The sequence below is a fragment of the Cebus imitator genome, unplaced genomic scaffold, assembly GCF_001604975.1.
Source record: "Cebus imitator isolate Cc_AM_T3 unplaced genomic scaffold, Cebus_imitator-1.0 Scaffold39, whole genome shotgun sequence".
Classification (NCBI taxonomy): Eukaryota; Metazoa; Chordata; class Mammalia; order Primates; family Cebidae; genus Cebus; species Cebus imitator.
Window position 1 is genome coordinate 2,328,064 of NW_016107354.1, and position 16,253 is coordinate 2,344,316.

A 16,253-nucleotide genomic window follows, 5' to 3' on the forward strand; every position below is an offset into this window, starting at 1 on the left:
TATCTGACATGCAGCATTAGTAAATGTGAGGATTTATTACATAGGTTACTATAATGGAAGCTCAAGGGACACTTGTTAATAAATGAACTGACTCCATATAGACTAAGTTAGACAATCTCTGGATAACAGTTACCGTTGATCCCCACCACCTCTTCCCTAGAGCCTTTCCAGAAAGATCCTAGCTGCCCAGTGAGGAATCCCCCATGCAAAAGGTCTGGAATCTCCATTCAGAGTGATTGACAGTCAATCTGGTAGTCACCTCCTGGAAGCAGAGATGATACTATGTGGAATAAGTTGAGTTCTGCGAGTCAAAATTTTCTTCCAAGGATGAAGAAGATCTTTAGGATTTGAGGTCCTAAGTAGAATTCCAGAAAAATAGCCGGTAGGCACCAAGCTAGCTATAACAATTTTTAAATTTCATATTTTTGTTTCTTCCAGCATTAAAAAGACATGCCTAGAATGCTCTAATCCTCATCCTAGTTTACATGAAGTTGTGTGTGCTCAGAGAAGGCAAACAGAATAAAAATGGTCCAATTTGAACATTTATTTTGTAGATACAGGATGTCTGTGTGTGTATATATAATATATACTCCACAGAAAAATCATGAATAGATTTTAGTGAAAAGTGATAATCATGCTAATTTAAAATATAATAGGTGTGTTAATAATAAAAATCATGCTATTAATATTTACTGAGAGTTCATCCCATGTCTCTTTCAAGTATTCTACAAAGGGCTTAGCCTTATTATTTCATCTAATACTAGGCACTAAATTCTCCTCATTAGTCTAAAGAAGGCACTGAAGTTCAGAACATTGTGTGACATTCTGAAGCTCACACAGCTCAGCTGGGATTGGAGGCAAGCTTTGCCTGTCTTGTGGACCCAGCGCTCAACCATTAGTCTCTGCTATTTCTCCCATCAGAAGTATCTCCTGAACTTTCCAGTATGTGCAATTGGCCACACCATCATTTCTCTTTTCTCTTGTATTTAAAACCTGGAAGTGACACTATCAAGATCTAGACTTCTACTTTCTATGCATTAGTTTTGAATTTTTTTTAACAAGCACAGTTACATACACAACCCAGTGACAGTAATGCTATAATTGTGTAAACAAAGTGAGGTTGGAAAGAGAAGCAATCTCAGGCTTCCCTCAAGCCAAAAAACACATTCATTGGAATGATACATTTCTCCATTTCCAGGTTTAATTAGCCACTGTAGACTCAACTTAAGCACTATTTAAAGTTGTTAACCGGTTTACATGTAGGAGAGAGAGAGCATGTGTGTGTATGCCTGTCTGCTTGCCTGCCTGTCTTTCTCTCCCAGGCCCCTTAACCCTGAGCTATATCATAGCACCCCTGTAAAGTATAATTCTTGTACCATTCTTTCTCTCAGCTGAACCCAGCCTGTACTCTATAAAGCAATTCCCAGCTACAGACCTATACATACGTTCCCTCCCCATACACACATAGCAGCTTCCCAATCCAGAACCTACTAGCAACATGCAGCTACTTAAATTTACACTTAAATTCATTAAAATTGAATAATATTTAAAATTCACTTTATAATTCACACTCACTTCCTTTCAATTGTCCACTAGCCCCATAGGGCTAGTGGCTTCCGGATTTTAGATAGCACAGCAATAGGTTATTTCTATCATTGCAGAGAGTTTTACTGATGTCATTATTTTGGAAACTAAGCAGTGGCTAGGAATCATTAGTTGGAAAGGGCAGAAGCCTATAATGATATTTTGTAAATTTCAACCTCATTTTTCTCAGACATAATTTTTTTTCTCTATTTGTTGTCATAGGAGAAGAAGACACTTAGAAAAAGAAAGAAGCTGGAAAAAGCAATGAAGCAGTTGGTTAAGCAAGAAGAATTGAAAAGACTCTATAAGGCTCAGGTCAGTAAATAAACTGGAGATGAATGAGTGGGCCTGGGTCCCCTGGGACTCTGGATGGGAAAGAGGTTTGAGAGTCTGTATTGTATTAGGGAACACAGGCTGGAGAAAGGTCAGTCTTCTCTGAGGGACTAGATTTGTGGCTGTTTTAAAAAGGCCCTGGCTTAGTCTCAGTAGGACTCTGGGTCATGGACAACCCAGGTGTTAATACGGCCTGTTCTCAGCCACCCCTCCATCTGCAGACGTGAGGTTGGAACAAGAGACAGTGCATGGCCTTGGGAGCATCCCTGACTGCCACATAGCAGTGACCTTAGTTTTGTCCTCTGTAGACACAAACCTTCCACTAACTCCCCAACAGTGTCTTTACTAAACTGACAGCTATTAAGGGCTGTCTCCATTTCAAGATTAGTTGAAATCCTAAGTATCTAACCTTACAATAAAGATTTCCTGGCCTGATTGCTTATTTCAAACATTTCCTCCCAAGTTGCTCTGCCCCACTCCATCACAGACAGGCAAAATGAAGCAGAAAGTCAAGGCATCCTCCATCCCTCTGAGGACCCCAAGCCTAGTCTTGAACAAGAGTTGGGTTTTAGGACATATGGACTTAGAATGACGACTCATGTTAATCCAGCATATCCTCACATCCCTTTCTCCAGTTATTCCCTTTATCTGGCTAATAATCCTACACACTATTTCTGACCAGAGTGACGTCATTCAATCCACCCTCCTTTACCCTTCCCCGTGGCTGACTTGGGAGCTACCTCTTTCACCTAGCGAATGGGGAAAAGTCACTTCTGTCCACTTGCAACCTCTAAAACAGGTTTCTTAGAAACACTGCAACTTTTCTTTCTAAGAACAAGACAACTCTTATGATGTTGATTGACAAACTAGGCAATGTATCTTCCTTGTATTTTCACCCCAGACAGTTGGTTATAATAAGAGAAGAATTACAATAGCCTTTTGAGTCCTGCTGGCACCCATGGCAGCCCTCTTTAATCTCTGAGACTTTCATCCTTAGTTTCGTTTTTTGAGACAGAGTCTTGCTCTGTTGCCCAGGCTGGAGTACAGTGGCACGATCTCAGCTCACTGCAACTGCCTCCTGGGTTCAAGTGATTCTCTTGCCTCAGCCTCCGAGTAGCTGGGATTGCAAATGCCTACTACCATACCCAGCTAATTTTTGAATTTTTAGTAGAGAGGGTTTCACCATGTTGGCCATGCTGGTCTCAAACTCCTGAGCTCAAGTGATCCTCCCGCCTCAGCTTCCCAAAATGCTGAGATTACTGGCGTGAGCCACCATGCCCAGCCTCATCCTTAGTTTCTAAAGAATGACCTCTGTATTAGTCTGCTTGGGCTGCCATAACAAAATACCACAGACCAAATGACTTAAACAACATAAATTTATTTTCCTTGCATTCTGGAGCCTAGAAGTCCAAGATCAAAGTGCTGATGGGTTTGGTGCCTGGTGAGGCCTCTCTTCCTGGCTTGTAGGCAGCTGCCTTCTTGCCGTGTCCTCACATGATCTTTCTGTGAGTTCACATGAGCAGAGAAAAGTATCTCTGGTGTCTTTTCCTCTTATAAGGACATCAGCCATATTGGATTAGGGCTCCAACCTTAGGACTTCATTTAACCTTAATTACCTCCTTAAAGGCTCAATCTCCACATACAGTCACATTGGGTGTTAGGGCTTCAGTCTCTAAGAACCACATAGCTGTAACTGCACAGTGATCAGTAATAAAGTCATTTAGGTGCTTCCCTTCTTTAGCAGTTCTACAGCATGCCGGCAAGAGATGGATTTATAAAGATATCATTGTCTTTTAAGGGAGAGACAGGAAGAGGGCATGAAACTACAAGTAGTTTTAAGTGGACTTTCCATCTATTTCAGATTTTGTGTTGGAACTTAAGCACTCATAGCTGAGACAAGAAGAGCTGGGTGGCTGAGCAGGCCCCACCCCTCCCTGCCTGGGTCTCTTTACAGGGTTTGAGGGGCCTTGGCTCTGTACTTGTGATTTCAGGGGTGATTTAGAAAGACATGGGGTTAAGGAGGAAGAGGAGTGAGACAGAGCTGAAGTAAAACAAAGGAGGAACACAGGCATTCAGCCTGCCCAAATAGCTGACAGTTCCTTGAATATACCTGTTCTGCCAGGTGCAAAGTCTGTCCTGCCAAGGGATGTGCCTTTGACAGAATGGTATTTGAAAGCAGAGAAAGTGGATGGGGATGAACAAAATTTATATAGGAAAGGTTTTTCCATAACTTACTTACTTTTTTTTTTTTTTGAGACGGAGCTTCGCACTGTTGCCCAGGCTGGAGTGCAGTGGCATGATCTCATCTCACTGCAACCTCCGCCTCCCGGGTTCAAGCAATTCTCCTGCCTCAGCCTCCCGAGTAGCTGAGATTACAGGCCTGGCTACATTTTTGTATTTTTAGTAGAGACTGGGTTTCACTACGTTGAACAGACTGGTTTCAAACTCCTGACCTCGTGATCTGCCCGCCTCGGCCTCCCAAAGAGCTGGGATTACAGGTGTGTGCCACCGCACCTGGTCCCTAACTTCTCTTTCTAATATACACAAGAGATTAATAGTTAGTGGGGAATATAAATATGTAAATGTCAACCCAATCATGACCCCAGACCTTAATAGGTGCCTATAATGAGCCTAAGGAGATATGATGTCACCCCCTAATGAGTTAAACATCTTGTGTCTTGTCTTAATAACCTGTTAGTAACAAAGCCACAGTGCACTTCCACAGTGAAAGAATGCTGGGCATGTGCCCATGATGCAGTGAAAGACCACGTACAATTTGTAGCTAAGGATAGGAGCAGGACAATCTGAAACAGGAGCACGAAACCCCAGAAGCTGGCCCAGGTCTCTTGCTCCAGAGTGAGTCTTTAGGAGGTATAGGCTGGTTCTTCTTGGGGAAAAGAGATTATGCACATATTGAGTTTGCCCTGGGACCCACTACCCTACTCTGAATAGGGGCTGCAGCTTCAATCATTATGCCACAGCCACAGTCAGTGGCTGTGGGCTCCAAGGAGTCCAGGAGCTATGACGACTGCCCACCTCACCCAACAGCCTCTGTCTCGGAGGACATCTGTGATTGACGTTGTCTAAGGGGACTGTTTTAATGTCCACTTAGGGGCCAATTGAACATACACACAGATTCCTTGCTTTATGTTGCATACTAAGGAAGGGAAACATCAGGATATAGCTGCCTGGGAATTCAGAGGTCCTTGCTTAGTTACTCAAGGCAGGACCATCATGAATGAAAGGGCATCTTTTTCCTGGAAAGGAAGTGGCAGAATCTGCTCCTCTTAGGACTCCATGTGGAGATTACTTGTGTGACATGTGATCCTGGTGTTGCAGGCCATCCAGAGGCAGCTGGAGGAGGTGGAGGAGCGGCAGAGGGCTTCTGAGATCCAGGGTGTGAGGCTGGAGAAGGCATTGCGAGGAGAAGCAGGTACGGCATCCTGGCAGATCTGGGGCAGTGGGCGTGGCCTGAGAATAGTGCTAGTCTAACCATCTGAGCAAAACAGACCTTGTCACCTGCTGGGGATCTGTCAGCATGGACATGTGCTAAATCCACAACTGCTGCACACTTTAAACATCGCGTTATTGCTTCTCGGCCTTTTGGCCAAGACCAAGCGTAAAAATCAAACTATTGGCCCAATTTGAAATTCCCAGGAGCATTGGTCAGCCCACAGGCCTTATAATTGGGTTTCTGTTCAGCCCCACCTCTCCACTGGCTAACACAAATGTTCTTTGCAATTCAGAGGTTAAGATAAATTCAGGAGAAATATGCGGGTATTGAAGTAAGGTTGGTAGTAATTCAAAGCCCAGAGTGAGAGTCAATGTCCTGGTTTTTCCTTTACTACCTGTATGACCTTGGGCCAGTCATGTCATAAACCTTTATACTTCTTCCTTTTCTCATCTAAAATGAGGATAACAGTGATTTTCTCCTTTATAGAACTGATAAAAGGATTAAAGAGGAAATTATATATGATTGTTAGGTAACACATTGCCTGGCCCAAGGTAAAGCAATAAGTGGTAGTTATTCCAGTGATAGCTTCAGATTCTTAGATTCAAACCGAACTCATCTGGTGAAGACCTACCGAGCATTAGACATTAAAACACTGGATCTATAACAATGAGCATGACACAGTTTCTACCTTGAGAAATTTATAGACCATTGAGAGACACACATAGGTAAAGAGATAACCCACAATACAGTATGTACCCTAATGCTGTGATAGGAACAAGCATTAGGGTACAATGTGGACAGAACCAAGAGATTCCTAACTGATCTTGGGGCAGGGAGAGCCATCAGGCTAGGCTTCCGGGAAGGGGTGATCTATAAGATGAGAACCAGAGGAGGAACAAGGGTTAACCAGTGAAGAGAAGATTGTTCTGACAGAGGGAACAGCACCTGCAAAGCTCAAATGTGAAAAGACATGAAATATCTTCACAAATGAGCCAGTGAAGGGTTTTCAGGTAAGGAATGGCTGAAAGAAATTTACATTTTCAAAAATCTTCCAGGAGGGGTGTGGCTAATGAATTGGAGGGCCCTAAGAGTTTGTTGGGGGTATTGTCTCTTTAGTTTTGTATTGGATGTTTTCAGCCTTCAATATTTGGGATATAAAAGGTGAAAAACCAAGCACTGAAATAATGTGCAATAATATAAACAGGTTACTTGTTACTTAACAAGTGAAATGTAGGATTTCAATTCTTTAAAAGTTCAGTTATTTGAGAGTGATGACACTAGCAGGGGCAGACCTAGATTTCCCGAGGCCTTGAGTTCATGCAAAGTCATGCATGTAAAATTGTGAGGGCTGCTTCCAAAACCTTGCAAGGACCCATCCAAGTAAGGGGTCCTGAGGTTTCAGTTTCATTAACTGCCTGGTTAATTTAGCACTAGATTTCAGGGAAATGCTGGAGTCAGACTTTACCTCTTCTGTGCCTCAGTTTCCTTGTTGGTAAATTGGGAGTGATAATAATACTTGTTTCTTGTATTTGTGATAAGGATTAGCAAAAACAATTTATGTAATACCCATAGCCCAGTGCCTGGCATGGAGCAGATGATTAATCAATATGTGTTTTTTTTTTTTTTACTAAAATGCACTGGATTTCCTTGCAAAGATGACCTAAATTTGTTCATTTGTAGGCTTATTACAAATAAGACTTATTACATGAAGTAGGCTTATTACAAATATGAAGAGTTTCTTGCTGCTTGGACTGAGAGTCACTGTCTATCTCTACAGCTGCTGCAGGACTTTCAGTAGAATGAACTGCCCTTGTTAGGCTTTTGATCATATTCCCAGTCCAGAAGGCTCTGGTCCTTGTCTTTGGGAATCTGCTGATCTTAGTGACAGCCTTAGAAAGGAAAAGGAAAAAACAGAAAAGCCAGGGCATGCTTCAGTTTGCTGCCAGCAACACAGGCCAACAGGTGGCATAGTGGGAAGTGGGGAGCTGTGGGCGCCAGCAAGCCCTGTGTTCAAATTCTCTTCCACTCCACTTAGGCTGACTAGTCCTGGGCAAATCACTTAACCTCTCTGGCCCTAGATTTCTTATCTGAAAAATGAAGATATTATCCCCATATTACCATGTCATTTTGAGGATTAGGTGTGTTGATGGGCAGAGTCTCTGCCAGAGCACTGATTATGTTATAGGCATTACATAAACACTACCTCATATCATTTTACAAAATATTACTAAGTGTCCACACATATCGTCTTTTAAAGAATTTATCTAATTTTTATTGCTTGAAATTTAAATGATAGAAACCAAAATTGTAAAGCATCTTCTGAAAATCCTCCTCATCTCCAAATATGAAAAAAAGGAAGGAAAGAGAGAGCTATTTTGAGTTATAGCAAAAGGAATCTGGCCAGCTTGTGATGTTTCAGAGGTGTGCCTAGCCAGCCAGAAGATGGATTCCATTCATTCCCTTGGTAATTTAATTCCCCTGTTAAGTTTATGGGCTTTTTTCCCTTGATTGTCCTTGTGTGGGTAACAGATGCAGATCAACAAGGGACTGGAGACTTTAAAAGAGTCAAGTCACAGAGAGTGGCCTCAAAAGCAACCAAACGGAAGTTTTGCAAACCAGGCACAAAAATTAATATACTCTAACTTGTAATAACATTTGTGCAATAATAATATTCCTTGGTGGTTTAATATTCTATTCAGTCCTTTTAAGAGATTGCCCTGTTGCTTAATGAATGACCAATGCTTATTAGGTTAAGTTGTATTTGAGCTGGCCTGTGCTGCTCCGGTTCAAGTGATTTAATGGGAATTATTTAATAGGTATTATTAGGATAATTAGAAAATGATCACAGTTAGGCAATAATATTGAGCTATAAAGGTTGTGAATAACCAAATTTAGAGACAGACCTGAAAACATGAGTAGCCTGCGACAGTTATGCAAGGCTCCTCTGATAATTATGTAGGCAGCCTGAAAGGGGCTTTTGTTCTGGGAGTTATTCATTAGGCGGGCATTGAATTAGAGGAACATGCGGGGGTGCAGGACGGAGGGCAGTGATGGCTGATGAGCAAAATAAGGCTTTGATGAGCTCCTCATTGTCCTGACGACAATTCCCGCTTTCTTTTTTTCCAGCAGTCAGAAATAAGCTCTCCCGCCCTGGGAAGGGTTTTTTCCCATTTTGCCAAGGAAAGGGAAACAAAGAAAAACAAAAATCTAGCAATCCACCCCAGATGACAAATCATTATGTTTTGCAGGACGTGGACTCGTGTGTGTGTGTGTGTGTGTGTGTGCGTGTATGTGTGTGTGTGTGTGTTGTCTTTGACAAAGGGAAGAGAGTCCCCTCTTAGTCCCAGATGCCCAGGTGAAAGACTGGGATATGCAGTGACCTGATTCCTGGGGGCCCTACCACCTTCTGGGTGGAGGCTAAGCCCAGCTTTACAGCCACTTAGACTCTTCTTGGTTGAGGCACTGTTTGTCACCTACTGGCTGTTGCTTGTCAATATGATGATCAGTGTTACATACTAGGGGCATGGAATACCCCAATCTAGAAGAGACCACCATTCGTATTTAAATGGTCTGGATAACACCATCTGGGCTTGCTTTCAATACCTGGAATCTGATGAAAACTGAGTAACTTTGAAGAAGAAAGGATTTCTCCCCAGGGGAGTTTGATGAGAATTATTATTCCCTTATAGCTTTACCAGCTTTGGGGACGATTTACTAGCTATTTGTCTGCATGGAGCTTCTTGCCTTTTTTGGAGCCGGATGGTTTCTCCTTTCCGGAGATTGAGGGGTTTACCAAGAAAAATCAGGATGTGCAAGGTGTCAGCAGGTGGCAGCAGGAGCACACATTATGGTGAGAAATGCCAACGAAAGCCTCACCAGGACTGGGGAAGTAGTTTGTCTTAGACTTCGTGGTTTTCGCTGCTGCTGAGGAGCCAAGGAATAAAAATTCCTGGATAATGTAACAGTGAGGTGTCCTGGACAGAGCACAGGCATTAGAGTCAGACATTCTTGATTATGAATCCCAATGTAATCCTTATACAATTATTTACTTTTCTGCCAAATTTTCTTCTCATCTGTAAAATGGGATGAATAATACCAACCTCATAGGGATGCTGTGAAGAAAAGATTAAGTGATATAATATTAATAAAGCACCCAGAAAAGGGCCTGAAATACAGTAGGCATTCAAAAATATTTCTTCCCTTTTCTTTTATATCCCTGCTATTGTAGAACACAGCTGGATGGTCGATGACTTCTCAAATTGTATTTATTTGTTTGTTCTTTCACATTCATTTATAACTATACTCCCTAAAAGAGATTTAAGCTGGTTTCTATAAATATTTGTAATACATGAATTTTGCATGCCTGGCCCAAACAAAGATCTCAATGAGAACTCATTGTTACCACTCCTGCACCCCCGCCACTCCCTGCCCCCCAAAACAGCAATACAATAAAAGCTGTTCAACAAAGTTAGCAGACTGTGGGTTTCAATTGAGGCATGGCAGTCTGCCACAATTTAGGAATGGGTTTTAGGAAACAGATATTCTTTAGGTTTCCTTCCATAACTTTTGATCTCTAAAGGTACTGGAAGGCAGTGGGTTAAAGGTTGCACCCTCTGATTCATCATTAGACACATCTGGTTACTGTGCATTCATAGGTCAGCAGAGCAGGGGAAGGGTTGCCATCCCTCTGTGATTCTAGAGGAGTCTCTCTAAATACAGGTAGCCATGAACATGGAAACACAGATAATATTATTTTGTCACATAATATAATGGGATATTGTCAGAAAAGGACACCAACCTTATAGAAAATGGCCAGGAGAAATAAGTTTCCAGCTTCACTGACCATTCTGTAGGAAGTCCATGGCTTCGTTGCAAGCCAAATATTGAAAAAAACCAATAAAAGACTAAAGCTGACTGTCTTAAATTGTTTTTTTAAAAAAATAAGATAGAAGATAGAAATAAGAAATGAAAAGGGCAGATGCAACCACAGATACAGCAAATATTCAAAAAGATAAAAGAATATAATGAGCACTTAATCCCATTAATTTTTAAATCTGGCAATCTAAGGGTGATTTTACAACTACTATATTGAAAATTAAAGAGGAAAATCTTACGGTCTTTTCTTTTTTTTTTTTTTTTTTTTTTTTTTTTTTTTTGAGATGGAGTTTCGCTCTTGTTACCCAGGCTGGAGTGCAATGGCGCGATCTCGGCTCACTGCAACCTCCGCCTCCTGGGTTCAAGCAATTCTCCTGCCTCAGCCTCCTGAGTAGCTGGGATTACAGGCACGCGCCACCATGCCCAGCTAATTTTTTGTATTTTTAGTAGAGACGGGGTTTCACCATGTTGACCAGGATGGTCTCGATCTCTTGACCTCGTGATCTACCTGCCTCAGCCTCCCAAAGTGCTGGGATTACAGGCGTAATCCACCGCGCCCGGCTGTACGGTCTTTTCAATAGAAGAAGGAAAATCATTTGACAAAATTCAACACCCATTTGCTAAAAACTTTTAGCCAAAAAAAGCAATAGAACAGGATAGAACTTCCTTAATTTGAAACATATCTTCCGAAACTATGCAGTAAACATCACTGTTAAATAGAAGCATTTCTTTAAAAATCAGTAATTAAATACTGTTGCCTACTCTTCTGCCTTCTATTTAACATTGTGCAGGAGATCCCAACCAGTGTGGTAAGACAAGGCAGGGAAAGGCAAGAGGTTTGGAAAGGAAGAAAAAAAATGTGTTGTATCCAGATGTGAGGATTGTCTATCTGAAAAATTCACCAAAATGCACAAATAAACTATTAAAAATAATAAGGACCTAAATCACAGTGACTGGATATAAGCTCAAACTAGAAAAATTAATTGCATTTGAATATCTCAGCATCAAACACCTAGAAAATAAAGCAACGAAGATGTGACTTATATTAACATAAAAAACTATAAGATACCTAGGAGTAAATTTAACAAAAAACATGCACTGTTTTATGGAGCCAATTTTAATACTTTGCTGAAAGTCACCAAAGGACCCAAATATAATCTCATATATATGAAAAGTTGATATAAGCCAGCAGTAGCATTAGAGATCACAGGAAGTAAGTGATTCTGAGACAATTGGTTTATATAGAGGAAAAAACAAAATTGAGTCTTGTTTTGTACTATACAAACAAATCAATTCCATAAAGATTAAGGACTTTAATGTGAAAATTGAAACTTGAGATGTTAAGAAGAATCTTTTTTTGACCTCAAGTTGTTAGTCAATAGATACTCTAAAGGAAATGAAAAGCCACTCATTTGGAAAATACACAGTCACACTCTGTTATCCACAGAAGATTTGTTCCAGAACCCCTGAAGTTACCAAAATTTGAGGGTGCTCAAGTCCCTGATATAAAATGGCATAGTAACTGCATACAACCTATGCACGTACTCTCGCATACTTGAAATCATCTCTAGATTATTTGTAATACTGAATACAATGTAAATGTGTAAATAGTTGTTATACCATATTGTTTAGGGAATAATGACAAGAAAAAAAGTTTGTATGTGATCAGTACAGACACAGTCATCTTTTTTTTCTCCAGAATATTTTCAATCCACAGTTGGTTGAATCTGAGGACGTAAAACCCTCAGATATAGATTGTCAACTGTGTTTGCAAAAAATATAACCAAAAAAGAATCAGCATTCTAGAATATTCTCAGTCTTACAAATCAGTAAGAAATAGGCAAACAGCCCAATATAAATATAGATAAATAGCATAAATATACTTTTCACAGAAGAATACTAAATGTTCAATAAACCTATGAAAAAGACAGGAACATACAAATTCAGACTATAGTAAGAAACTATTGAAAACTATTAAATTATCAAAACTTTAAAAATCTGATAATACTAAGTATTTGGCAAGGGTGAAGGACAAGTGTTGCTCTTATTTAATGTTAGTAGGAGTATAAATTGTCACAACACTTTGGAAAATAGTTTGGCTTTAGGCTGTAAAGTTGAATATGTGTGTACCCTACAATTTAAGAATTTCATTCCTAATACATATTCAAAAGAATCTCTTACCCACATGGGCCAAAAGACACATACAAGAATGCTTATAACAGCATCAATCATAATAGCAGAACTCTAAGAACAACTCAGACATCCATTACTAGCAAAATAGACAATTTGTGGTATAGTCATACAACTGAAAATTATATATGGAGCAGTGAAAATGAATGAGTGACATGGATGGCTTTTTACAACATAATTTTAAATTTAAAACAAGTTTTGGAAGCATTTATACAGTATAATATAATTTTAATAAAGCCCAAAGTTAAGAAAAACTAATTCTTTTTTGTTTCTAAAAAATAAATGGTTTCAAATAAAACAACAAAAAAAGTAATTTCAAAGGGAAAGATTTGAATTTTTGTTTTTTAGCTGCCACGCTTTGGCTCCCAGAATGGAATTGTGAGCTAGCTACTAGCATCCTAGGCTTGTCAAGACTGAATCAGGCCAGATCCACAGCACAGCTTTCTGGATTTGCATCAGTCTAGGTAAGGAGCCTGTGGGAGGCAGACATGCCCAGAGCTCCGGGTATGAAGGTTGGTAGAGACTTGAATAAAACAGGTCTGCGCATGAGCACCAGAGAGGAGCGCTGACCACAGACCAGAGAACAAAAGGCAGGGGCTGAAACGCAGCCAGTCCAGGGGAGAGGCCCTGCACAGTGCTGTCGAGAGTTCCTGCTCCACTTTCTCTAAAGCATCCTGAAGCCCCCAGACCATCAGTGAGGATGAAGAGTACATCAACAAAATTGCAGCAAATACTGAATTAGGACTTCTCACAGATTCTAAGGAGGTGCAAAATCACATCAAAAGAAATAGTTATGAACCACACGACAAAATAAGACCCAACGCGGAAAAAAACATACCAATACATATTCAGAGAAGTCTTCAGCATTACCTACAAAAGAAAATGGCTAAAAAAAAAAAAACAAAAAAAAAAAACCATGAGTTTATAGAATAGTTCATTTTTTTCTCTACTACTATTCATTCCAAAAAAAGTGATTGGCCTGGCACAGTGGCTCATGCCTGTAATCCCATCACCTTTGGAGGCCAATGCAGGCGGATTACCTGAGGTCAGGAGTTCAAGACCAGCCTGGCCAACATGGTGAAACCCCATCTCTACTAAAAACATAAAAATTAGCCAGGCATGGTGGCGCGTGCCTGTAGTGCCAGCTATTTGGAAGACTGAGGTGAAAGAATCACTCAAACCCGGGAGGAGGAGGTTGTGGTGAGCCGAAATTAGGCCCCTGCACCCTAGCCTGGGCATCAGAGTGAGACTCTGTCTCAAAAAAAAAAAAAAAAAGAAAAGAAAAGAAAGAAAGAAAGAAAAAGAAAAAAGTTATTGACCTTTACATGCCAGTCACCCTAAAGCAGGGACTAAGATTTACCAGGCTTGGTGGTTGGAAGTGACATAGTGTGCTTTGCAATTCTGAGAGCTAAAACGTCATTTTGTGTTGGGTTTTGATCATTTCACCTCAGCAAGTGGGATACTTACATTTTGTCCAGGAAAAGGCATGAGGTGACGACACGGAAGCAACTGAAGAGCCAGTTGATAGTGGACCCAGGCAGAGGGTGAGAGAAAGAAAGCGCTGGAGAACCGGGCCATTCTAGTCACAGCCAGAGGCTGCTTGCATTTTGGCTGCCCCATTGCCACTAAATCTTGGTTCCTAGCTGGTCATGAGTCCCAGCCATGTCTTGAAAGGGCTTTCTATGCACCAGCAGCCAGGGGACCAGATGGAGATGGAGATGAGCAAAGTATCCGCATAGGTACCAGGTGCTTATGTCTTCCCAAGAAGTGCAGATGATCCACACAGCCACATGACTTTTTCATTTACATGAGGCCAAAAAAATAATTATTACTTATGAGTTTTTGTTAACTTCAAGTTAAGTTACAAAATAAAGTTTAGCCATGTATAATCAAGGCAGAGGTTATACTCCAGCTGAATTCTAAAGGTGAACAGAAGATAATCCATATTGAACCGTAGAACTAGACGATGGAAGAACTGGCAAGGTAGGAATAACAATGATACAGTTTACTGAGGGTTTACTACATGCCAAGCACAACGCTAAGCATTTTACATGCATCAGCTCATTTAATCCAATTTATAAAGTAGGTACTGTCATTACCATCCCCATTTTCCACAGGAGGAGACTGAGGCAGAGAGATGTGAGGTTACGTGCCCAAAGTCACACATTTGTAAGTGGCAGAGCAAGGTGTGATTGACTTCAAAGCCCATGCTTCTTTCACTTTGCTCTATTGCGTTTACAGTGAGGGGCAATGCTGACTTCCTCAGAACCCATAGGAAGGAATCTGACGAGGGAGTTAATGGAAATCATAGAGGAACCTCTTGGTGTGTGGTTGGAGTGGAGAGCAAGGCAAGGCTGAGCTGGGCACAGTCCCCTGAACCCAACACTTTGGGAAGGCAGATTCCCTGGAACCCTGCACTTGATTTCACATGCAGAGACCCCCCAAAGGGCTTTTTACTACTGAAGGAAGGGAAACTCTAAAAAAAATAGGCCGGTGTCGTAGCTCACGCCTGTAATCTCAGCACTTTGGGAGGCCGAGGTGGGTGGATCCCTTGAGGTCAGGAATTCAAGACCAGCCTGGCCAATGTGGTGAAACCCTATCTCTACTAAAAGTACAGAAATTAGCTGGGAATGGTGTGGGCACCTGTAATCTCAGCTACTCGGGAGGCTGAGGCAGGAGAATCACTTGAACCTAGGAGGCAGTTGTTGAGGTGAGCTGAGATCACACCATTGCACTCCAGCCTTGGCAACAAAAGTGAAACTTCATCCCATTAAAAAAAAAAAAATGAACTGTAGCCAATAAAATTGCAAGTTATTCCACTGAAAAAAGAATTAACTTGAATGATTCTGTTCAACTGGTGTTTGTCAAGTACAGTGTCAAGGGGAATCAGTGTGGCAGCACAGGGAACAATCTAACAGGCCAGATTTTAGGACACTTAAGATTGAGAAAAGGACATGTAATCCAGGATAAAAATCCAGCTAGAACTTGTGGGCATAATGCAGCAAAGAGGCTGAATCTGAAAAACAACAACAAAAAATGCTCTAAAGACAGCAAAATAGTGTCTTGGAAGCTGTTTCTTTTGGATTGAGAACAAGGAAGGAAAGGCCCAGTGTGTGTGGCAGATGGTATAATGTTAGATGATGAGGAAAGGCAGAATTCTCAGCTCTCAGCTTTTCTGTTTATCAAGGAAAAACGATCCTCAATCTAGAAACATTAAACAAATATCGAGAAGGGATTGAATCTAGATAAGTGGAAAAAATGAGAGCCATATACCCAGGTGAAAGGTGGAACATAGAACAGTGTCTTGGATGTAGCATTACTCAATCAGAAGTTGCTGAATTAAGCTCCTGATTTTGAAATATCTTATACATTGACTAGGCATGATGGCTCACACTTGTAATCCCACCACTTTGGGATACTGAGGCAGGTGGATTGCTTGAGCCCAGGAGTTGAAGACCAGCCTGGACAACATGGCAAAACCCCATCTCTACTAAAAACACAAAAATTAGTTGGGCATAGTGGCACACACCTGTAATCCCAGCTACTCAGGAGGCTGAGACAGGAGAATCTCTTGAACCTGGGGGGAGAGGTTAAAGTGAGCTGAGATCATGCCACTGTACTTCAGCCTGGGCAACAGGGCGAGATACAGTTGAAAGAGAGAGGGAGGGAGGGGGGAAGGAGGGAGGGAAGGAGGGAGGGAAGAGCAAGCTTGCGCATATGACCTTAGTCTTTAAAAACTCGTGGAGAAATTTGGAACCAAAAGAGGTTTTGGAGCATATTTCCCACTTTTCTTTTTTTTTTTTTTTTTTTTTTTTTT

At 41.1% G+C, this 16,253-nt stretch overlaps 1 protein-coding gene across 3 annotated transcripts in view; it reads left to right on the top strand.

The window, feature by feature from the left end:
- Positions 1-16,253, top strand: part of MICALCL (MICAL C-terminal like) — an 83,007-nt gene that overhangs the window by 49,523 nt on the left and 17,231 nt on the right. For all 3 annotated transcript variants that reach the window (XM_017525749.2, XM_017525750.2, XM_017525752.2), the window contains exons 7-8: positions 1,807-1,899; positions 5,257-5,350. In XM_017525749.2, coding sequence (XP_017381238.1) covers positions 1,807-1,899; positions 5,257-5,350 — 187 coding nt within the window. The remainder of the gene's footprint in view (positions 1-1,806; positions 1,900-5,256; positions 5,351-16,253) is intronic.